The 23271-nt window shown below is 59.1% G+C and overlaps 1 protein-coding gene across 1 annotated transcript; it reads right to left on the bottom strand.

The window, feature by feature from the left end:
• Positions 1–370: 370 nt before the first annotated feature.
• FAM131C (family with sequence similarity 131 member C) lies at positions 371–18271 on the bottom strand. The gene is made up of 7 exons (XM_045895512.2): positions 18015–18271; positions 6093–6208; positions 5066–5101; positions 4777–4870; positions 2410–2592; positions 2015–2125; positions 371–1296 (listed from the first exon to the last, which is right to left on the bottom strand). The coding sequence occupies exons 1-7, from the start codon at positions 18034–18036 to the stop codon at positions 1013–1015; spliced, it is 846 nt and encodes a 281-aa protein (XP_045751468.1). The 5' UTR covers positions 18037–18271; the 3' UTR covers positions 371–1012.
• Between the last annotated feature and the right edge of the window lie 5000 nt (positions 18272–23271).

The following is a 23271-nucleotide window of genomic DNA, read 5'->3' as shown; positions in this document are numbered from 1 at the left end:
CCGGGTCCCTGGCCTCCCACCGCTCCTCCTGCGCCCCCTTCCTGGCAGGGAGATAGGGCAGGTGAGCAGGTCCCCCATCAGGTCTTATGATGCTTGTCCTCAGGTATAAGAAGGACCCTGTGGCCCAGTCACCGTCACCCCAGCTTCCTTGTTGGCTGAGCCGGGGCTGATAAAGCAGCGTCCCTAGGTGTGGTTCCAGGGGCCCCACACAACCCTGGGCATCTTCCATGGTCCTCTCCTGGCTGGGTGGCACAGATTGACCACCTGTATGTCTGCTGGGGGGGTAGGGACCCTCCCCTAAATCCCTCTAGAACCCCCTTACCCCAGGGGCTCGCGGACACCCCTTCCCCCAGAGACTAGGCCAAGTTCATCCAGGGTGAATCCCACACTTTAATGTCTGCAGAGAACCTTCTGGGAGGTGGGAGGAGGGTGCAAGGAAGGGGGCAGGGGCACCAGGGACAGGTTCAGAGAATAAGGGACAGACAGACACTCCAAAGACAGAGATCCTCATGAAGGGAGCCGAGGAGCAGACGCTTAGCTACCAAAGAGGCTGTCCTGCCTCTGATGGGGGGCACAAACACAGAGGGAGGGGGGAGGACTGAGCCCCAGGGTCAAGGCAGGGTCCCCAGGCCCCACTCCAAGGGGGTCTCCCAGGTCCTTCTGTGGCTGTCTGCCTGGGGGGCCCAGCGGCCGGCTCCTCTGGGCAGCTGGGCCTGGTGCCTGCTGAGAGTCCTCGAGCTCACGGATGGCGGAAACCCCACAGGGGAAGGTGCCCACTTGAGCCAAGTAAAGAAAGGAGAAGGGGGATTATGGCTCCCACTGCTGGGGCAGGTCCATGGAGGCACAGAATGGTCCACAGGGAGTGCTGGCCCCCCATCCCTGCCGCATCCACCCTCTGCCTGCCCTGAGGGGTCAAGAAATGCCCAGCCCAGACCCCGACATCCTGATTGCCTGGGCTGCCCACCAGGCAAGGTCACAGTATGAGGAGGCTCCGAGGCACACAGCCCCCACCTCAGTTATAGAACACCTCGTCCTCCTCCTCCGGGAGGGAGATGCTGTCCACCGAGGGGAGGGAACCCTGCAGATGGGCCCCACCCTCAGGCCCCAGGCCCCGAGGCAGCTGCAGCTGATGCTGTTGTTCAGGGCTGGGGGGCTGGGGGCCGACAGCTGTGATGGGGGGCTCGTCAGGTGAGGGCCAGCCGTCGGGAGAGAGGCCAGGGGAGGAGAAGGCCAGAAGACTGTCATCCTGTGAGGGGTCACTCAGAAGACTGTCCTGCAGGTAGACGCTCTCCAGGTCTGGAAAACCAACGGGAGGGGTAGGGAGCGTGAGGAACGGAGTCCCAGACCCTGCTCCTCACCCTCTCCTGGTGTGTGAGGGAAGGTGAGGGGCAGAAGACTGGCCTCCAAATCCTGCTTGGTCACTGCCGAGCTGTGTGACCTCGGGCAAGCCTCTCTGAGCCCCAGTTTCTCCCTGGGGGTTACAGGGCTGGTGGAGCGAGTTGGAGGAGTTAACAGCAGGCTGTGCCGGCGGGGAGGATTAAGTAAGATAATGGGCCTGCAGGTCACCCAGGACCCAGGCCCTCAGTAGTGACCTGGGGTTCTGGAAAGGTGGTTGGCTGTGCTTGGTATTAAGGTTCAGATCCTGGCTCTGATGCCTCGAGCTGTAACCCAGGGTGAGTTTCCTGGTGCCTCAGGTTCCCTTATTTGTAAAATGGAGATAATAACAGGGCCTCCTTCTTAGAGGTGTGGTGAGGATGAAGTGAAATGGCCAGGAAAACGCCAAACTCGGTAAGCACTTCATTCCCTGGCCTGTGACCACACTCGTTCTTTCCTTTACGCTTACGGCGCCTGGTGGGCAGTGGGCAGGGCAAGGATCCCCCGCTCTAGCCCACGGATGCAGAAACCCAGGCTGAGGGAAGGAGGGGCTCGTCCGAGGTCACCGTGCATTTGGTGGCAGGCACCCAGCCCCTGCTCTGCTCCACCCGCCCCGCCCGGGCGCCCACCCGGGCAGTACCCTGGAGCTGGACCATGTCCTGAGGGCCGTTCTCGAGGTGCAGCTCCTCGTCGTCCAGCGAGGACCAGGCGCTCAGTGTGGCCTCTGTGATAGCAAACTGCTCAGCAACCCCTGCCGGGGGGTGGGGGGAGAACAGTGAGACCCAGCTCAGCAGGGACACGGCGGGGGGGGGGGGGGTAGCACAGCGCCAGGATGGCCTGGTACCCAACAGCCTAGTGGTTTGCTGGGCTGACCATCCGGGTCCCGGTGATCAGATGGCCCCCTGAACGCCCTGTCCACCCCATGGCATTGTTTTGCCCTGCCTCGACAAGGCCCATGTGGCGACCCTCGGTCCCCTAAGGACCAGCGCCCCAACCAGTCCCCGTCCCCAGGCTCCCCCGCCCCCAGCCACTGACCTGCAGCAAATCGGGCCTCACGCAGCGCATCAGGCAGGCAGCAGTAATGCTCATCCTCAGCGGGGGACAGCTCCCAGCGTGACCGCTGAGCGCACCAGCCCTTCCACTCGATGAGGTGGGCCACGCGGCCACGTGCCATGGCCGTGGGCTTTGTGATGTGGTCCTTGATGCTCTGCACCACCCCTGGGAGCATTGAGGGCAGCTGGGAGGCTGCTCTGACCCAAAACCCTGCCCAGGGGCCCACCCCCGCTACCGCAGGCCCAGCCAGTGGCTTGCACCCCACAACCATTCAGTGCTCTGTACTCGCCCCATGCCGGGTCCTCACAGCCCCAAACCCACAAAGCCCTGAATCTGTCTCCGCAAGTGCTCCTACCCGACTAGTGCCTATGTCCACTCTGCACCCCACACCCTCCCCGAGCCCCAAGGCCCCACCTTACTTAGATCCCTGCCCATGCAGGGGCCCCATGCCCTCCCAACATCCCACTCCCAGGCAATGTTCCCCTCCACCTGGTGCTTCTCCCCCAGACCTGCCACATCCCTCATTCCCTTTGACCGGGTTCAGACCCTTCTGTCCTAGAAGATCCACTCAAGGATCCACTCAAGATCCGCCCAGCCCTCTCCCTTTATTCGTTCATTAGCCAGTTCTGAGAGAGCACCCCCTATGCCAAGGCCAGTGCCAGCTCTGCTGAGAGGGAGACATGTGTGGGATGCAGCAGACCGGGAAGGCTTCCTGGAAGAGGTGGACCGGGGTTGAACTTTACATGTAAATTGGTAGGTTTGTAGGTGCGTTGGACAGATGGAGGCAAGACTGGAGGCTATTTCAGAGATGAGATGAGGAGGAAGGCATGGCAGAATCTGGCATGATTCCGGGACTGCCAGGGGTGAGATATGGGGGCAATACTAAGACTGGGATGGCAGAAAAGGCTGGGGAGCCCATCAGGGGCAAGACTTTGGGCTGAGAGAGCCAAGCTGAGGACTCCAGAGTTTTCCTTCTAGCAATGGGGAGCCACAGCAGGGTAATAAGCAAGAGAGTGACAGGTTAGATCTGTTGTTTAGGAAGAGCATCCCAATTAGAGGATGGGGCCAAGGGTGGAGACCAGGCACCATCAGGAGCCATTAAAGGGATCCAGCAAGAGACAGGACAGGGGCTGCGCAGTGGGGAGGAGGGCCTGAGGGGCTCTCAGGAGTAGACCACCTCGATGTGGAAGTGGACAGACAGGGCTGTCAGGAATGATTCAGCATCTCTCTGAACCAAGGCTGAGCATACAGACACTGGGGTCTCAGAGCCGTGACGTGAGGATTGGCAATATTTAAGCAAGATGGGGGATCCACAAAGGAAGCTAGAGACACGATACTGAGAAAATGGGAAAGATGGAGGTGAGGAAGAAGGGGGAGAACCCCCCCGACCCTCCTCCCAAGCTAGGAGTGCGGGCAACCAGAGAAAGTTCTGGAGGAGGTGGTTAGAGGAGGTGGTTCGAGTGGCCCCTGCAGGGCAGGTGAGGCAGAGGGAAGGGGTGGGGGAAGAGTCGAGGCAAATGGGAGGGAGGGGAGCACGGGCACTCTGAGGAGCTGTGAGGGATTTAATGAGACGTGAGCCTGAGGTACAGGGAACAGAGTGGTGGGCAAAGAGCTGGCCAGCCGAGAATGGCCCGGAAGGTGTGCTGTGGGTGACGGGGGCAGAGGCGGAGGCGGCCCCCGGAGACCCCTCTGCTGGCCTGCGTACCTACCTCCCAGCTACTGCTGCTTCCCCCCGGCAGCCCTCTCCAGAGACTTGCCCTTAGCTGATGGGAGCAGCCCCACCCAGGGAGAGCCTTCCCAGGGGCCACCACCGACCAGCGGGGGACTGACACCCAAGCAGCCGCCAGCCTAAGTTCTGTGGTTCGATCTGGGCTCCTGAGCTCCCCAGGGATCGGGCTGGGACAGATTCCTCCCGCAGTCCCATCTTTGCCGAGCTCCTTCCCTTGCCCGGTCCCGATGCCCTCACTCCTACAATTTGCCCTTGAGAACAATACCTCCATAAATCGCTCACACAATTCCCGTCTGGGGCTCTGCTTCTGGGGAACCCGACCCACGGCGGGGTGATGGGCAGACTGCACCTGCTGCAGAAGCCGGGGAGGCCGACATCTGAAAGACTGGGGCCATTCCCTCACAGCTTCGGGAACCCCCAACAACTTAACAGGGGGTGGGGGGACGGGAACCCTAAGTCACTCGTCCCTGCAGAACCCGGCGTGGAATGTGGATCCAGGAAATGTTGGCTCCGACGGGCTGCACGCCTTCCAGCTGCAGTTCTGTTTTGCCCTGCCTGCAGCAAGGGGTGAGGGCTGGGCCGCGCTAACCCCAGGGCAGGACAGGGCCGTCGGAGCCTACCCACAAGGGACGAGGTGGCCAGAGCCGCCACGTTGTAGTTGCTGGAGCAGGACCTGGAGTCAGACAGGTAGCCATTGGTGGTCTGGAAGCACCTCTGCAGGAAGGACAGGAGGGGTGAGTAGAGTGGGGCAGACTTGCCAGCCAGAGGACATCTCCCGGCCACTACCATCCCTGTGAGGCCCCCTCCCCCAGGGCTGGCAGGGCTGTGGGTCCAGGCTGGCGCCGCAGAGCGAGGGGGACGGTGTCCGCGGTGGCTGGCTAGACCAGGGGATGGGCAAAGCGCACTGACCTGCCAAGGATCCCAACAGAAATCCATCTGTTTGTCCTAAAACGAGAGGAGCAAGAGGGTCAGGCAGGGCCTGGCAGATGGTGCCAGCAGATGGCACGAGTCCTCGAGCCCCGGGTGGTGGTGCGGGTCAGCCTTCTGCTATTCCCTGAGGTCCGGGCTCTGCCTACTCCTGGGTCGGGCCCCCCTGGGGTTCCCTCACCACCATGCAGAGAAAGACATGGGGTGGGGGTGGGGGGGCCGTGGTGGCTCTGCCAGGAAAGCAGCAGGCGCAGGGCGTCGATCGGACCTGGGTTCGAGCTTTGACTCTGCCCTTTCTACTCGGGTATCCTTAGACTAGGGCCTTAAGAGCTCAGAAAATCAGTTTCTTCCTCTGTAAAATGGTGATAAATGCCATTTATCTTGGCTTGTGGGGATGCAAATGACATGACGTCGACAGTGTCTAGCATAACGCTTAGCATGTGGTATGTGCTAAAAAAAAAAAAGTAATTATATCAATTGGTAAGTTCAAGCCACAAGCTCTGGGGGTGGGGTGGAAATTATGCACCAAGATTTGAGGTCCCCAGCAAGCTCTTCCTAATGCAGTGGACTAAGAATGCCACTCTTGGGGTACCTGGCTGGCTCAGTCGGCAGAGCAGACTTGATCTCAGGGTTGTGAGTTTGAGTCCCATGTTGGGTGTAGAGATTGCTTAAATAACTAAACTTGAAAAAAAAGCCACTCCTTTACCCTCCAGAAGGCAGGGCAGGCTGCTAAGGGGTGGTGGGCTGGTCAGGGAACTTGTTATCCGCAAGGCTGGGGTAATTTGCGTGGAAAGACCTCCATGGCAGGCCTGTCTTTTCTGGTCCTGGTCCAAGTCCCTGGATGCCCAGCCCGATTCAGACCTTCATCCAAATGCATACCAAACCTTAGGGGCTCTGATCCAAGGAGGGAAGATTGGAACAGTTTCAGCTCCCTGTGGAACGCTGTCGGGGACATCCCAGGAACCAGGGCCTAGGCAGGTGAAGGTGAGGATCAAGTGGGACCAGTTACCTTGCCAGTGACATGGTCTGGAGCAACAGTGGGGGGGTGGCTGGAGGTCAAGTCCGGGTTCAGGGGGTCTGTGCCCTGGGGCATGGGGCAGTCCTTGTGGGCACTTGTGAACAGATCTGGAAATAGGACAACAGGAGGAACTTAGAAACCCCATCCCCCCACCCCCTACACTCTCCTACTTACGGGGCTTGTTCAAGCTAGCCCCGAGGGATGGGCACCACTTTATTGCCCCCGATGTCATTTTGTTGAAAACAAAGACCCAAGCCCACAGAAGGTGAGGAGTCCAGCCAGACTGGGAATTCTTGCCCATCTGCCTGTTCCTCCATTTTCGTAAATTCTAGCACCCACTCCCTGGCACAGCCTAGGAGGTCTCCTTCACAGACGCCCTCAACTCCCAACCCTGTCCAGTCTCACCCTCCGCCTGCTCCACACCAGGACCCTTCTCCAGCATGTTGCTGGAGAAAGTCCCTGGCCTCACACAGGACACTGTCCAGGGAACTTTCTACAGGTCTCCAGTTCCCGCTAAGTTTGCTTCCCACCATGGGGCGCCTGGGTGGCTCAGTCATTAAGCGTTAAGCGTCTGCCTTTGGCTCAGGTCATGATCCCAGGGTCCTGGGATCGAGTCCCACATCGGGCTCCCTGCTCGGCAGGAAGCCTGCTTCTCCCTCTCCCACTCCCCCTGCTTGTGTTCCTGCTCTCGCTATCTCTCTCTCTGTCAAATAAATAAATAAAAATCTTTAGAAAAAAAAAAAGTTTGCTTTCCACCAGGCTGACCACCTCATGCGGCTTTCCTTCTCAAACCTGCAGCCCGGGCAGCCCCCTCCCCACACCCTGCTGCTGGCTGCTGCCCCATCCCTCACGGAGGTCCAGAAGCCCTCAGCAGGCATCGCCCCATTTTTCTACCTCAAATCATTGCTGTGTCCGCATTTTGCCCACACCATCTGCTTTCCCTCCTGTGACAAAGGAAGAACTGTCCCTACTCCATCCAAGACCAGCCCCCCACCCTGGGGATCCCCCAGCCTGAACCGCCCCCCACCAGGGGCCCTGCACTCTCTCTTCTGGTCGTCTGCTCTTGTCTCCCTCCCGGCCACCAGCGCGGCAGGTGCTGCAGTGCCTCTCCAGTCCGGACTCTCGCCTGCATCCCTGCCCCCCACCCTCACCCCTGGGTCAGCCCCCCACCCACCAAAGCAACCCAGCATCTCCCATCCTTTAAAGACCTCTCAACCCCTGCTTCCCCTCAGCTCCCTGCCCACTCCTCCGCGTCCTTCCTGGCCACACTTAGAGAGTTGTGCATGACCTCTACTTCCTCCCCCCATTTTCTCCTCCACCCTCTTCAGGCAGCCTTTCCTGAGACAGTCCAGCAGGGACTTCCGTCGTCTTCTCACTGGCTTCAAGCTGCACTGGGACACCTCCCATCGCTCCCTCCCTCCCCCTCAAGCCACGCCCATCTCAGATCTGGGGCTTGCCCCCCAACTTGGTCCCCCTTCTCTTCTCCAGCCTGGCATCTCACCTTCTCACCTGGTAGGGGGGGGTCTCTCCCAGGACATCTCCATGTGCGGCTGATGCCGCATTTACACCTGCAGCCCTGACTGCTTGAGCCCCCGACTGAATAGCCAACTCTCCTCCTGGATGCCCGACAGCCAACAGCCGGCTCAGGGAAACCCAGGTCCATCTCCACTTCCCCGATTTTAGAAAATGATGCAACAGCCCACCCAGCTGTACCAACCAAATATCCAGTTTTCTCTGAGTGCTGCCTTCCCCCAACCAGCAAGTCCTACTGGCTCTCTCTCCAACCTCCATTCCAGACTGAGCCCTCCCCACCTGGGGATACCACCCTCTCTCACCTGGAGGCCACCGACCACAGCCTTCTGCTTCCTCTCCTGGCCCACAGCCCACTCTCCACCCCGCCGCAGAGGGATGCTATAGGTCAGACTGCATCTTTGCTGAAAACCTGCCCCTGGCTTCCTTCCATTGCACTTGAGGAGAGCCAGCCTCTCACCAGGGCCTTCAGGGGCCTGCACGCCAGGCTGCCCGCTATTCAGGCCACGCTGGCCTCCCTGCTGCTCCTCAAACAGCCCACTTGTCCTTTGTCCTTGCTATCCCCTTAACCTGGAACACCATCCCCAGATCTTCCTGAACCGTGTCATTCAGGTCTCAGCTCAAGGTCACCTGTGACAGGCCCTCCCTGTCCCCACACCGGGCACCAGTCACTCCCCATCACAGTCAAGCTTTCATGAAGTGTCCGGTCCCTCCCCGCATGGTGAATGTGAGGCCATGGGAACAGAGACCACAGCCAGAGGAGTAAGCATCTATTTCTGACGCATTCAGAAGTATTCGCTGAGCACTATGTGCCAGGCACTGTCCTGGGCACAAGGAACACCGTGGCAAACAAGACAGAGATGGTTTCTGCCCTCACTGAGCTGATATTCTAGTGGGAGAGACATTCTAGTTCATCCATTCACCTAAACATCTGTTCATTCCTTCACCCCATGGGCATCCATGTACTGTCCATACCGTGCAAGTGTGTGGGGGCCGAGGTGGGATTAAGACTCCATCCCTGCCCTCTGAGAGCTCCCAGTCTGATGGAAACCAGCCCCAGAGCCCCTCATTCAAACACAAGGCTGACCCCGGGGGGACAGTAGCACCCCCTCTCCTGGTGTGATGGCACCGATTCCTCACATCGACCTAAAGAGGAAGGAATCCATAGCTCAGCTCTCTAGATTCACTAGCCCAAGGCACACAGCCCATAGAGGGCAGTCAGGGTCTGAGCCCTGTTATTCTGATGCTGAGGCTCACTCTCTTCCAAAGCACAAAAGGAGTTTTGATGAGTTCTGTGGGGGTCAGGGGCTGCACGGGAGAGCTGATGGGGGAGCTAGCCAGGAGAGGGTGCCAGGAGAGGGGTGTTGCAGGCAGGGGAGGGTGGGGTGTGCAGCTTGCACAAAATCGTGAGGTCTGGGAGACGTGAGGCGCAGGGGTGTCTGGGCCGTGGCAGGGAGGTGAGGCCTCTGCAGGACACTGGTCCTGGCCTGCAGCCTGTCCTGCGCGGGACGCAGGCTCCCACCACCCTTCCCTGGCTTTGACAACCCATGGGCAGAGCTGCAGAAGTTGACAGCATGGAAGCACGCAGGGCTTCCTGGAGGAAGCAGAGGCCAGGGAGCGTCTGCAGGCTGGAGGTGGGAGGTGTCAGGTGCCCCCAGAGGCAGAGCTGGGCGCTCATGGGCCGTGGGCAGTGGGCTGACGCACCAACTAGAAGTCTTGGGAAGGTGTTAGCACGGAGCGCTAGAGGACAGCGAGGGTGCCCCACTGACCCCCCACATGCCCTCGGATCGCCTTCTCTGTTTTTGCGCACCCACGGCCCTGTCCCATGGGCTTTGCCGCCCTCCGGCAACTGGAGCTGAATTTATGTTGCCCTCCGGCAGTGTCGGGAGGTGCAGGACCCCGGGATCCTTGGTTTGGGGGTTGGAAAACTCAGAGCCCGTGGGATCGGGCTGTGGCCACCCCTGCAGGGCGATAGATGCTTTTGTGGCCTGTCTCCTCTCTCCATTCCTTCCTCTGGAGGATCTCCCTCACATACCAGTTGTACCCAAATCCTCATTTCAGGGTCTGCTCCTGAGTTGCTGCTCCAGAGACTGGGTGAGGTTCTGGTGCCAGATGGGCCTGTTCAAATCCCAGCTGGGCCCTCTACTACCTGTGGGACCTTGATTTTACCGCTCGGATCCTCCATTTCTTCATCTGTAAAATGGGCAGTTGACTGGTCTTGTTCTTTAGGTACTGCCTACTAGCATCCGAACCAGAACAAAGGGGGCGCTGCGTGCCCCACTTTGGAAGAAAGCCACTGTCAAGGGTGGGAGAGCAGACACCCTCTTCAAGGTGGTTCAAACAGGCTCTGTTACTCCAGCCACCCACCATCCCTTGGACTCTGACCACCTATTGCTCCCCACAAGTGAAGTGAGGGGCTCTCAGACACTCCCCTGCAGAGATCCGGGATGCCTGCAAAGGAGAGGCCAGCATCCTACCCACCCGCCCCACCCCGGGCCGGATGTCTGCACAGCTGGGACGGGAAGGGGCGATGGAGCGGCCTGCCTTCCCTTCCCCTGCACAGCAAGAACTGTGAGTTTCTCAAGGGTCAATAGGACACTGAGGATGGGGCCGTGTTTGAGTTTTGCTGGTGCCCCCTAGGAGGGTCGCTTGCAGGGCAGGGGGACCCCAGCCCCCAGAGGCTGGAGGGTGGGCAATTTTGCCCTCCCTAGTGGGCAAGGGAGTTGGGCAGGGAAGGGAAAAGTTCAAACCAGGTCAGATCTCTCATGACAGGGGTTCTGCTGCAGGCAGGCCCCCCCCAAAACAGCCCCTGGGAGAACTCACACATGCTAACCTGGGGCCCGTGGCCCCCCTGCCACTTCCTCTTCCACCACTCTCCCTCTTGCACTCCAGCCACACTGGTCGCTCAGACACGCCAAGCACACTCCTGCCTCAGGGCCTTTGCACTGGCTGCACCTTTCCTCCAGCTGGAACACTCTCCTCCCACACAGCTGCAGGTTCACTCCCTCACCATATTCAGGCCTCTGCTCAAATGTTAGAACCTCAGGGAGGCCTCCAGCCACCTTGTTTAATGGCACCCATCCTTTCCTATCTCCTGATTTTCTGTCCTTCTTCATGGTGACATTCCTCTTTATGTGTCCGTTTCCTTGTTCACCGTCTCTCACTAGACCATGAGCTCTCTGATTGCTGGTCCTCGTCAGCTTTATTCATCACCATAGCCCTAGCACCTGCCACAGGGCCTGGCCTGTTGCTCATCAAACTCTGCCTCAACAGGGAGCCAGTGGCAGCCAAGACGAACCACCAGAGCTCCAGATAAATAAAAATCTCTTGACCACTTTTTCTCAAGTTCCTCATGCCAGACCCCAGCGTGTCAGAGTATGGGACCCAGAGAGGAGGGAGGCCAGCAGAAGAAGGTGCGGCCAGTCCTGGCTGGAGGGTCGAAGCGAACACTGAACAGGATATGAGGTGGAGGGGTGCCTGGGTGGCTCAGTTGTTAAGCGTCTGCCTTCGGCTCAGGTCATGATGCCGGGGTCCTGGGATCGAGTCCCGCATCGGGCTCCCTGCTCAGCGCGGAGCCTGCTTCTCCCTCTCCCTCTGCCCCTCCCCCTGCTTGTGCTCTCTCTCTCTGTCAAATAAATAAATAAAATCTTAAAAAAAAAAAAAAAAGGACATGAGGTGGAAGTCTCCGTCCACACTGGACTGGACTTAGGATCCCTAAGGGATCAAAGAATTGTGAGATTGACCTGGAGACTGTTACCGGCGGGCAGGTGAAGGAGGTCTGAATGAGCTTGTCTGAAACAGGGCAAGAAAAGGCAGGTAGAGCTAGGACGAACGCCCCCACCCCTGAACTCAGAGCTCAGTAACCCAGGAGCCAAGAGCGGTGTGGGCTGAGCCGTGTGCTTATGCACCAGAGCATTCGGCACATCTGCTCTTTATCCCAAGTCTGGGCTGTGTGCCCCTGGGGTAGGCCTGCCCCTCCCTGAGCTTCAGAGTCTCCATGTGTACAAACACTAGGCTCCAGTCCCCTCAAAGGCAGTGTCCAAGCCGGGGGGGGGGGGGCACATCCTTCAGTGGGCCATGCAAGCCACTGACTAGGTCATATGTGTAAAAAATAAAATAGAATTGAACAGAAAATACCAGAACCTATTGAGGAGTCAGGTTAAGTATTGTTTCATGAAACTTCGGTTTTAAATTGCACAGGCCCCCATGCACCCACATGAATGTGTATACACACATTCCCGGGGTAAGAATGTTCTAAGGGTGCCGGGTCGTGATGCAAAATATACGCATTCCTCCGGGTTCTAGTCAAAACCGTTTGAAAAGTCACCACTCCCGAGATTCCAGCACACATAAGCAGGGGCCCGCCAGGGTACGGGCAGAGGGGTGCTGGCTCCAGGCTGTCCCCGGGAACTCTGCGAGGTGTGGAATATTTCTAGGGCCCCTGGCCGTCCCTGAAGCTGTTTTAAAACTGTGGACTGCCGGCCGGGGAGTAAGGGGAGCTGAGCACCGAGGAAGCTGATAGGCAGTGTCAAAGGCCTGGAGCAGGCTTGACTTGAACAAGGTCATTGGTCAAGGTTGGCTCGGAGGATTCCTGGCTCTGAGCCCCTCTCTAGCTTTCCTGGCCGCCACCCCTCCCCGGCCTCGGTTGGGGTGCAGGAGCCTCCGCCAAAGCCGCCTTCTCCCCCTGAGGACTTTGGCCCTGTGATGTCACGGGCTGGTTGCCATGGAGATGTCAGGTAATGGAGCAGCCCAGGGTGAAATCACAGGCTGCTCTTCGCCCAGCTGGGACCGGCGGCCACGTCACCAGCAGCAGCTGGAAAAACACAGTGTTTCATGTGGGGTGGGGACTGGGGGTAGCCTGAGGGGACCCCTGGCCACGGCTCCTGTGGGTGCCCCCTTCTCCCTAGTCCACACCCTACTCCTCTGACCTCAAGGTCTGAGGCCCCTTCTCAGACCTGCTCCCTCCCCCACCTCCCCTGGCCACAGCAGTGACAAGTCTCCGGTTGCCCTGGCAACTTGGAGGGGGCCATCTCGGCCCTTCAAGGAGAGGAGTGTCATCCAGACGTCTCCTGTCTCCTGTCTCCTCCTTCCCTCTGCCTTCCAGCAGAGCGCTCTTCTGCCTACCAGGGATGCTTCCTGCCTTCTCACCCCAGCCCCTCCTTCTGCTGTCGAGTCCAACCACCCAGACAGTACCTCCTGATGTCTAACCTAAACCCCCCTTGCTGCAAAGCATCCACCCTGGCTTTCTCGGCTTGTTCCTTGGGTGAGTCTGCAGCTCAGTCTCCTCTCCCCTGTCTCCGAGCCATCTAGCCCCTTTAGCTGTTCTTTGGTGCTCGAGTCCCAGCCCGTTAGACACTGGGGTTGCCATCTGCCCCAGAGTGTCTCCCAGGGCTCTGCACCCCAGGAGGGTAGGGAGGGCCCCAGGTTAACCCTGCTCTTTCCCAGCAGCCCAGAGAGGGTAAACTTCTTCTTGAAAGCACACAGTAACAGAGCAGTAGCCTGGGTCCGAAGCCCCTCACCCTCCCCTCCCTGGACAGCTGTAGGCCTCCCCTCTAAGCTTCTCAGGACCCCTGAGTGCACCACACAGTCCTCCAGCCAGCCGCCCCCCCCCCCCCGCCCACCCCCGTGTGTGCTGCCGGCCCACCGAGGTCCAGGCCCTGTCCCTGCCTCCGAGGAGGACCCAGCGGGCCCAGTGCTCCTTTCGTAGTCCCTGCCCCGGGTCTCATCCCGGCTTGTCACTGCCAGCCAGGGCTGTGGGCGTGTGGCACAGACCCTGCGAGCCGAGGGCTCTCACCTGTGACATGAGGACGCCCGCGCTCCCTGGGGAAGGGCTACCAGAGGATGAAGCACCTGCCGCAGCATCTGCTCTGTCCCGCTCAGCTCCCGGACCTGGTCCTCTTTCTGGGCCACAGGACAGATCTCAGTGCCCCTTGCCGACCTCTGGTCCTGCCCCTCGGACTGGTGCTCACCCTGGGGGCTCTGCAGAGGGAGGCCACCAAGAGTGAGCCCTTGGCCTCTCTGCCTGGTGAGTCACTGCCATGACAGCAGGCCGTCCCTCTGAGCTTGGCAGAGGCCTGGCCTTGAGTGGACAAAGTGCCCTCCTGCTCCCTAGGACATTTGTTTATAGGTCACCAGGCTCACAGTGGTAACTTCATCAGGGAGCTGATGCAGCACAAGGGGGTCCGTTTCTATCCCCAACCAAGGATAGAGGGAGACAACAGGCTCTTCTCCAGGACCTTCCACACACCTCAGCTCCTTTCTACTTCCTCTGCCATCCCGGGGCTCAGTCTCTTTGACAAGCTATCCTAGAGCCCGTCCTGCTCTAACCTCACCTCCTCCAGGCAGCCTGCCTAGATTGGCCTCAGCTGTAATAGGCCACCAACAGCCTTAATAAGCAAAGTCTGGCCAGCAATGATTTGCTGCCACTATTTACTGAACACCTACTATGTGTGGGATACTGTCTTAGGCCTTTTCATCCATTATCTCTTGTTTAACTCTCACTAAAACCCTGCGAAGTAGGTAGGTATCATTATGCCCGTTTTTACAGATGGAGAAACTGAGGCTCAGAAAAATTAAATCACTTCTCCAAAGTCACTAGCTAATAAGTGTCAGAGATGGGGTTCAAACCTAAGCCAGTCTGAAATTCCAAAGCTTGTGCTCAAACCGCTAGCCAGTGTTGATCTCCTCAGGCTATTTTTCTGTGGGTGTGTCCATGTCCGTGTCCTGCCTCCCCCATTAGACTACCCCTAGGGCAAGGTTATATCTCTCTCCTCAGACAGTGAGCTCCCTTGTGATGGGGGAAGGCCCCATCTACTCCTTCTTCAGTGTCAGACGGTTCACTGGTTCTGCAGGGGCCAAAGTGAGACAGCGCTAGGAGGCTGGGAGGGGTACTGGTTGGCCCTGGGTACTGTGGGGTGCTCTGCCAGCCCCTGCAGAGCTGGAGTCTTCTCCCAGACATAAGAGATGTCTGACCTTCCAGAAGAAAGACTTCAGTCCCCAATTTCTGTCCTCACAAGCCCCAGGGCCCAGGGCACTGAGACCCCCACGGTGAGGCCAGGAGGCTGATGGGTTGGTTGGAGGACAAGGCTGGGGCAGGTGGAGAGGTTCCAGTGCCAGGGGCATGGGGCGGGCCCCGAGAGACCCTGGAGCTAGAGAGAGGGGAATAGATATTAACTCCCCCTGCTCCCTACACATGTTGCTCCCTTGGGGCACCAAAGCCCCAAGCAAATACCAACCACAAGAGTTATTCCAGAGGGTTGCTTTTTTAAGCACTGGCCATGCACTCAGGACCTGTCTCCAGGGGGCGCATCAGAAAGCAAAGGGCAGCAGCTCCCTGCTCAGGCGCTGGGCTAACTCAGACCTGAATCCAAATCTTGCCTTTCCGTGTCCTGGCTGTGTGACCTAAGGTAAGACTCTTTCCGTCTCTGAGCCCTACCAGGGTTGAATGAGAAGGTCAGAAGAGTAAAAAGGCTCAGCCTGGCTTAGGGTAAGCTCCTGGCAAACAGTAGCTTAAAGGTAGATGATGAACGGGGCACTTGGGTGGTTCAGTTCGTTAAGGGTCTGACTCTTGATGTCGGCTCAGGTCATGATCTCAGGGTCATGAAATCGAGCCCTGCATCAGGCTCTGCACTCAGCATGGAGCCTGCTTAGCCCTCTCCCTCCCCCCCTGCCTCTCCCCCTGCTCTCTCTCTCAAATAAATAAAATCTTAAAAAAAAAAAAAAAAAGTAGATGACAACACAAAACAGCTCCTGGAAACAGCATGTGTTGCCTTACTCTGGTCCCCATCACTTTCCCCAAGTCCTCAGCACCTTGAGTGCCTGCCATGCATCCATGCGGCAGGATGGGGCTGGAAGCCTCCATAGTGTCCCCTTTCTCAGCCAAGAGGGTCTCGCTTAGCTGTCTGCACAGAAGGGTAATAACAACAAATTTAAAATGAAAGAAATAGCTAAACGTGCCAGGTACCGGTCTGAGTGCTTTACATGAATTAAGTCATTTAATCCCTGCCCAGCAACCCTAGGACATCAATATTGGTATTGGTCCCATTTTAGAGATGAGAACACTGAGATACACATTCAAGGTTAAGTAACTTGCTGAAGTCACAGAGCTAGGGAATGGTGGATGGGAACCTAGGCTGGCTGGCTCCAGAGTCTGCACCCTTAACCTCTCAGGCCTGGCACAGAGAAGCGAACAGCCACCCCATGCTGGCGTGCGGAGGCTCTCCCAGGTGTGGCCTGTACCTGGGGCTTGGGCGGCCCTAGCTGGGTGCAGGCTCTGGGCTCGGTATCAGCATGAGCCTCGCAATCCCTGGCCTGGCTTCAGGACTGCGTACCAGGCCCAGGGAAGTGCTTGGAGAGTGGGGTGGTTATTGGCACTGGGTGCAGGTGTGGAGAGCAGGCCCGGGGCTCAGAAGCTCATGGAAGCCTGCCCCTGGAGAGGAGCAGATCAGGCAACTAGCTGTGGGCTGGGGGTGCAGTGCAGAGGCTCAGGACACAGGCCTAGCTTTGTTCAGGGCACTCAGCTACCGCCCCCCTGCTCTGTTTCCCCATTTGTAAAATGAGGACTGTGACAGTACCTCCCCCAACTTAGCTAGTTGTGCCTAAAATGTTCCAACCAGCACCTGGTAAGCCGGAAGCGCTCTGAGGGGGGTGTGCCCTCCACTTAGTGGTTCAGTCGCTGAGACCACGGTTGTCCTCTGCTCCAGTATCTTGTCCCTTCTTTACCTTTATCCAGCTTGCCTGCTGCATGTCGAGACTGTAAGTGCCACCCCCTCAGGAAGGGGACAAGGTTCGAATACACAACTAGATCTGGAGGTGGCACTCGGGAGCTCAAGCCACAGAAGGAAGGGCGAAGAAAGTCCATCCTCAGTCTGTGTGACCTCAAGCAGGCACAGCAGAGGGAGCCAGCCCCGGTGGGGGGTCCAGGGACCAGAGCACCAGCCTGACCTTGGCAGGCAGCTCTTCCTCCTGGCCCTTGGACTGTGTTCAGTGGGTCTGTGGCTCACAGGCTGGGCCCCGGGTGTGGGATGGCCAAGTGACAGGGAAGGGACGCGGTCGCCAAGGAAACACCCAATCCCAGATCCCCAACACCCAAAGCCTGCCCAGAGCCTTTGGGTTTCTGGAGACACACTGAGCGCCTGCCAGTCCTGAAGAACCCTAAATACTCTTCCCTCTTAAAATTAACTTCCCCTCTGGCAAGCTGACGGCCTCACAAGGGCAGGGGCTGTGCTGGACTCATCCCCACTAGATGCCCAGCATATACACAGTGCCTGGCACACAGTAAGTACCAGGCTAATACCAGGTTGATGAATGAATAAGTGAATGAACCTCACACAACCTAACTCCCACCCATGATTCCAGCCCTGACACCCTCCTGAGACATCCTAAGCCACCTACCTGAATGTCCCACATGGACTGGTGAGCCCCTTAGAGGCCAGAGGGGGGTGGGGGGGGTGTTGTGTTCCTTGCCCAGCATCCCCCAGCACAAGCCCCCCCACCCAGGGCCTGTGCAGCCCCTGCCCAAGGCCTGTTCACACCCCAAGTTTTGGGGGTGATGGGTGGGGTGGCAGCCCCCAGGGTTGGGGGTCAGTGGGTTTGCAGAGCTGCAGCCAAGGCCTCAATCACCTCTACCCCCAGTCCCCCTGCTCTGTGTAGGACTCCACTGCCATTCCCCCAGGGCAGCTCCCGCCAACTCCTGGGGTACCACCTTGGGAAGTGCAAGAGGAGAGCAGAGGGCGCCTGCACAAGACAGAAGAAAGGCCCAGGAGTTCCCAGAAACATCAGCTTTCTCTGTCCCTTCCCGTCCCCTGACTGAGGATGGGGGTGGGGTGGGGAGTTAGGGATGAGAGTGGGGGAAGGGATACCTTCCATATAACCTGTTCATCTCCCATTAACTCACTGCTGTCCATGGGGGTTCAGAGACTCTGAAGACAGCGCATGGGGTAAGGGGACAGAAGTGGGGGCGCTGAGCAAGTCAGGCCTGTGTCTTGGGGAAGTGTGGGAAGGAGAGTCGGCTTGTTCTCCCGGGGCCGCCACCGGCCCTCCAGAGAAGCCAGGAGCAGCCAGAAGCCTCCCTCGTCTCCAGAGCACGCGACAGGGGGCGTGTGGCTGTTGGGCGGCAAGCGACCCTGCTTCGCGCCACCTGCCTGGGTGTGGTTCCAAGCCCGGCTGGAGCTGCGGCGACCTCCCCCTGCTCTCTCTCTGCGCTGTCACCCCCACCCCCTGTCCTCCCGGGGTGGGGGGCACCGTGTCCCCTGGGGCTCGGTGGGGGACGGGGTGGGGTGCTGCCGGTCGGGGAAGGCCGGGTCGCCCCTCCACCCCCATCCCCCCAGGCTCCTCCGGGGCGGCCCCGGGCCCCGACCCCCACCCGGCCGGCGGCCCCCTCACCTCGCGACACGCAGGAGCCCATCACGGGGCCGCGGGGCCGGGCCGCTGCGCCTCGGGTGCGTCGGGCCGCCGGGCGTTCATGTCTCCGCGGGCCCGGGGCTCACGAGCGGCGCCGGCGCGGCGGGCGGGCGGGCGGTTGGGCAGGGGCTGGGGCTGGGGCTCCCTCCGCTCGGCTCCCACGGCTCCCCACGGCTCCCGCCGGGTCGTCCCCGCCGCCGCCTCCCGCTCCGCGCCCGCTCCTGCCAGCCGCGGGGAGCACGGCGGGCGAGCGGGCGGGGGGGGCCCGGGGGAGCGCTCGCCCCAAGTCGGGGAGCCCGAGCCGCGCGCACCTGGGGCCGCAGCCCGGGCTGGGGGGCGGGGTCAGTGGGCGGGGGGCGGGGCGAGGAGGAGGATGCGGGAGGGCCGGGAGGGGCGCGGGTGAGGGCTGGCGGGGGCGGGAGCGAAGGGGGGGCGGGAGCGGGGGAGAGGGGAGGGACCATCTGGCCCTCCCTTCTCGCCACCTGGTGACCCGGGCTGAAGGTCGGGGAAGGGGGCGGAGGGGGCGAGGCGCGGAGATTCCAGCATTTGGAGTACAAAGCACACAACCTTAGTTTAACAACCTGGACCAGACACCTGGCGGAGCGCAGTAACACTAATTCCATGACGCCCATTTTGCAGGAGAAGAAACTGAGGCTCACAGATGCCAATGCCTTGCCTGGGGTCCCTTGGCTGTGAGGGACAGCGGCTTCTGACGCTCAGCTCCTGCTTCGGGCCCGCTGGCTAAGGGTGGGGGTACAGAGGGAGGTACAGAGGGGCCGTAACAGCGGCCTCACTGCTGGACAAGAATCGATCACCCCTTGGCTCCCTGGGCTCAGCCAGGGTGAAGAGAACCGCGGCCCAGCGCCTCTTCTCAGCCGCGGGTCTCCTGTCTCCTGGGCAACGGCGGCTCCATCAGGCACACACCTGCAAGCACGCTCTCACTCGTGCCCCCACGCACTCGTACACACTCATAGACAAGTGCACACACTAAATTTGGGGGGTGATGGGTTCCCCCAAACGCGGATGTGTCATCTGCATTCACACTGACACACAGGCACGCACACACTCAGCTCTCTAGCCGACCTTCCCATGCACCAACACATCTCCCTCTTTACACCTACACCTACCTGTGCACCTCTTACAGGTGAGGAAGCCAGGTTCACTGGCTCCCCTCAAGACCCTGGTGATGGCCTGGGCAGGGTTTTGAGGGATGAATAAGGTTCGAGGCAGGAGGCTGGCATGGAGCTGGAGGCCTCCAGCAGGGCAAGGATCCGGGCCTGGTGGCACTGCCAGGGGCTGGGGGCGGGTGCTGACCTGGTTCTCTTCCCCCAGGCCCGGTGCCCTCTCTGAAGTAGGGGTCAGGTGGGGAGTGGCTCCAGCCACCCCGATGCCCGCAGGCCGGTGTGAGAGCTGGCTCAGCTCGCACAGAGCTGTGTGACCTTGGGCAAGGTGCCTCACCTCCCTGAGCCTCCGTTTTTTTCATCTGTTAACTGGGAGTAAAAAAAAAAAAATCTCACCTCACAGGATTGCTGTAAGGATTAATGAGAAATATATGCAAAAACGACTGGCACATAGTAGGTACTTAACTCAGGCCTGAAAATAAATACCAGTGACGGGGAACACAGATATGTTGCATTATTACCTCACCAAGCTTCCCTACACCCACGGGAAGCCTGAAGAGTCTCCATTCGATGACTGTGTGTGAAGCACCTACTATGCGCTGGAATGAACAAGAGAGATGTGCCAGCCCTTGTGTCCTTTCTCTTCTTCCTGTGGTGGGGTGACTGGACTTGGCTTGGAGGGATGGTTCTGACTCACCATGACGCAGGACACTGGTCACAGCTGCTGATGTTCCCAGCTGGCAGCCTGGCAGCTCTGGGGGCAGGGGAGACCGGGAGGGGGACCCCAGCAGACAACAGGGCAGTTCACAGAGGAGAGGACGCCTGGGGAGCCCACTGTGTCCCCTTCAGCCTAAGACAGGGACAGGTGGATGAGGCTGGGCGGTGGCCCCACCCACCGTCCCCTGCTCACCATCCCAGAGAAGGGACCAGGGTGGGGTGAGGGGGCTCTGGCTCTCCCCGCCTCTGGTATTCATGCTGAGCAGCTCCATACTGACTCAATCCTCTCATTGTACAGACTGGTGCTCAGAGAGGGGCAAGGGCTTGTCCAAGGTCACACAGCAAATGGGTAGGGAATCAAACCCAGGCGTCCTGCCTGTCAGCCCAACTTGGCACTGACTGAAGACTGGGCCTTGCAGGGGTGGGCAGCTCCCCCTTGCATGCCCACACTCACCTTCCCAGTCCTTGAAATTCTGCTGAAGCTGACGATTCCCAGATTCCCAGACAGCTCTAAGATGTGTGGCTGTCCTTCCCTGGGGGCAGGCTGTCCTTTCCCAGATCAGCGCACCATCCATCTGCCCTGTGACCTTCTATTACCCTCCCCCAATGCCCTCCTGGCTCTACCCATCTATGGGGGAGGAGGAAGAGAAGGGGAGGGAGTGCCCAGGCGGTGCCCTGAATCCCATTCTCCCATTCTGACTTTAGGGATCCAGCCAGAGCCCCCGCTCCTGTGGCCTGCCCCCACTGTTCCTAGGCAGCCGCAGACATTCACTAGTCTGGCTAGACTCACAACCCTGAGTCCCTGGCCCTGGGCTGGGCCCTGGAGTGTGGAAAGCAGACACTGCGGGGCCTGATGGGAGAAAGATCAATCACCCGGAGCCTTACAGGGATGAATTAGACTCAGTCTAAGCCCAGGCGCTCCTGGAAGGGGGGCTGGCGTGGCTTGGGGGAGCCATGTGCGTAAATAGCTTGGGTCAGTGTGGACTGTGGTGCATCCCCATGCCAGCTGAGCATTGTAAGAGCAGAGTTGCTTCTGCCAAGGGTCATGGGGATGGCTTCGAGGCATTGGTGACCCTGGGAATGTGAAGGTTGAGTGGGACATTGGCAGGCAGACAAGGAGGAGCGCTCTGTGTGCACAAAGCTATGGAGGCAGGGGTGCTGGGGGGCGTACAGAGGACCAGAGCATCTGATGTCTGGGGGGCCAAGCAGGAGAGGACAAGACTTCTGGCTGTGGTTGCCCATCTCCAGGCCTCCAACAGCTCCTCGGCTTTGGTTTCTCAGGAAAGGCAGAGCTGGATAAGCAGAAAGAACAGAACTGGAAGCCCAGCAGATCTGAGTTTGACTCCTCTGCCCAGAATAGGACATAGTAAATGCTCAGTAAGTATTTGTTGACTGCATCCCAGAAAGTGAGACCTCTTCAAGGTCACATATCTAGAAACTGATTACAGCTAGGGCCGACTGATGCAACCTTTCCTTCATCTGACAAACGTTTATTGAGCACCTGCTGTGTGCCCAGCTCTGTGTGGCACTTTCTAAGCATAAACGAGACAGACCAGGTTCCTGTTCCCTGGGGGAGGGAGGAGAGCTGGGGGGAGGTGGGCATTGATCTAGTAATGACCCGGGTGAGCTGAGAATCCCACCCCTGAGAAGCACTAGGAAAGAGATGTCGACGGTGTGGAAGAGAAGGGCCATATCCAGCCTCAGGCGCGGAGGGAACGTCCAGCAGAAGTGACAGTGACTGAATCCACAGCTAAAAGGGGAGTGGGACTTGGCCCGGCAGCCAGAAGGGCATGGGCAACAGTCTGAACAGTCTGGAGGCAGGACAAGGGACAGACTCCCTCCCCAGGAGGGAGAGAGGGCCGCGGGGCTGGAGCCCAGGGCTGGAGCCTTTCCAGGAAGCCTGAGAAAGAAGGCCGCAGGCTGAGCTCAGAATGTGCCCACTCTCAGCTCCACGCTCGGGACTGAGGGTTTCTAGCTGGAGTGGGGTGATAGGCCCGAGTCCACCCCACCACATCCCTTACCCCCAGGCAATAAGCTGAACTAGGTGGGAGAGGGAGAGAAAGTCCAGTAGGGGAGGCAAAGTCCTCAGGGAGCTCTGAGTCTGACAGAGGAGACACAACCCCTGTGCCAGACACCGGGGGCACTGGGAAGAGACCAGCCCCTACCCTGGAGAAGCTTCCAGCCTGGTGAGGAAACAGGTACACTAAATTCATCTCCAAAGTGCCTGTGCTGGGCTTGGTCCGCAGTGGCTGCTTCATGACAGGATCCTTTCTCAGGGTTCAGAGGATGGTACTCTGACTCCTGGGTGTTGGATCTCTGCAGGTAGGTAGGAGGGCCCCCTGCTAGGACCAAGACAGACGACAGGTAAGACCCTGGAGATGCCATTTCTGAGCTGCGAGTGTCATACAGCAGGTGGCCACCAGGGGGCAGCCTGAGACAGCATCATTCTTGACTACTTTCATTTTCCTCCCACCCTTGGCCGACTGACCCAGAAAGTAACATGCTGGCAGCTCAGACCCAGCCACAGTTGAAGGTTATGCATCGTGCGACCTGCACAAAGGTGCCCAGCTGAGGCGGAGGGCACTAAAATCCTTCCCATGCTCTGGTCAGCAAGCCTTGAGCTCTGGCATGGGCTGTGTCTGCCCCTATATGGGGTGCCTTTTTCTTAACACAAAGATGTCATCTCCTTACTAAGCTGTGCACTACAGGGCTGTATCCACCCAGATCTATACGGGGGTATAGGCTAGCAACACTTCTGAGCTCAGATATCACCTGGTCCTAACCCCTACTGTGCAGATGCGGCGACTGAGACCCAGGAAAGGAACCCAGGCTTGTTGGGAGCAGAGCCAGGACTGGACCCCACAGCCAGAGGGGCTCCGTGCTCCGGCTGGAGGGTTCAGGTGCTAGGTGCTACCTCTGGAGACCAGGCTGTGCCTAAGAAAGAAGGCCACAGGCTGACCTCAGAATATGTCCACTCGAGTGTGGTAACAGATCAGAGTCACCCCAACCTCTCCAGCAAGCTGGACTAGGTGGGGTAAGGAGAGAGAAAGGTAAGCCTCCAGTCTGATGGAGGGGCACAGCCACTGTGCTGGGCATGGGGGAGACTGGGGCAAGACCAAACCCTGCCCTGGAGAAGCTTCCAGGCTGTGAGTAAACAGGTGGTTGAGGTGTCCTTAGCACTTGGACAGATATCCCCCAGTTTCTCCATGGACAGGCTTTCTTGCGGTCATCACAGGCCCATCTTCAGTGGGGGAGAGCCCTGCTGACCCAGGTGGGGCCATTGGTGAGGGCTTGGGGGCAGATTCAGGTGTTTGAGTTAATAACAGCAACAACATAATCGTGTGTCAGCAGCTGTTGCTGAGACCCTTACGGGTCCTGTTCTGTTAATCCTTCCAGTAACC

Source organism: Mirounga angustirostris, unplaced genomic scaffold (assembly GCF_029215605.1).
Source record: "Mirounga angustirostris isolate CCGP_5_RB_7025 unplaced genomic scaffold, mMirAng1.0.hap1 SCAF_4, whole genome shotgun sequence".
Lineage (NCBI taxonomy): Eukaryota > Metazoa > Chordata > Mammalia > Carnivora > Phocidae > Mirounga > Mirounga angustirostris.
This window is presented reverse-complemented; position numbering and strand designations above follow the sequence as displayed.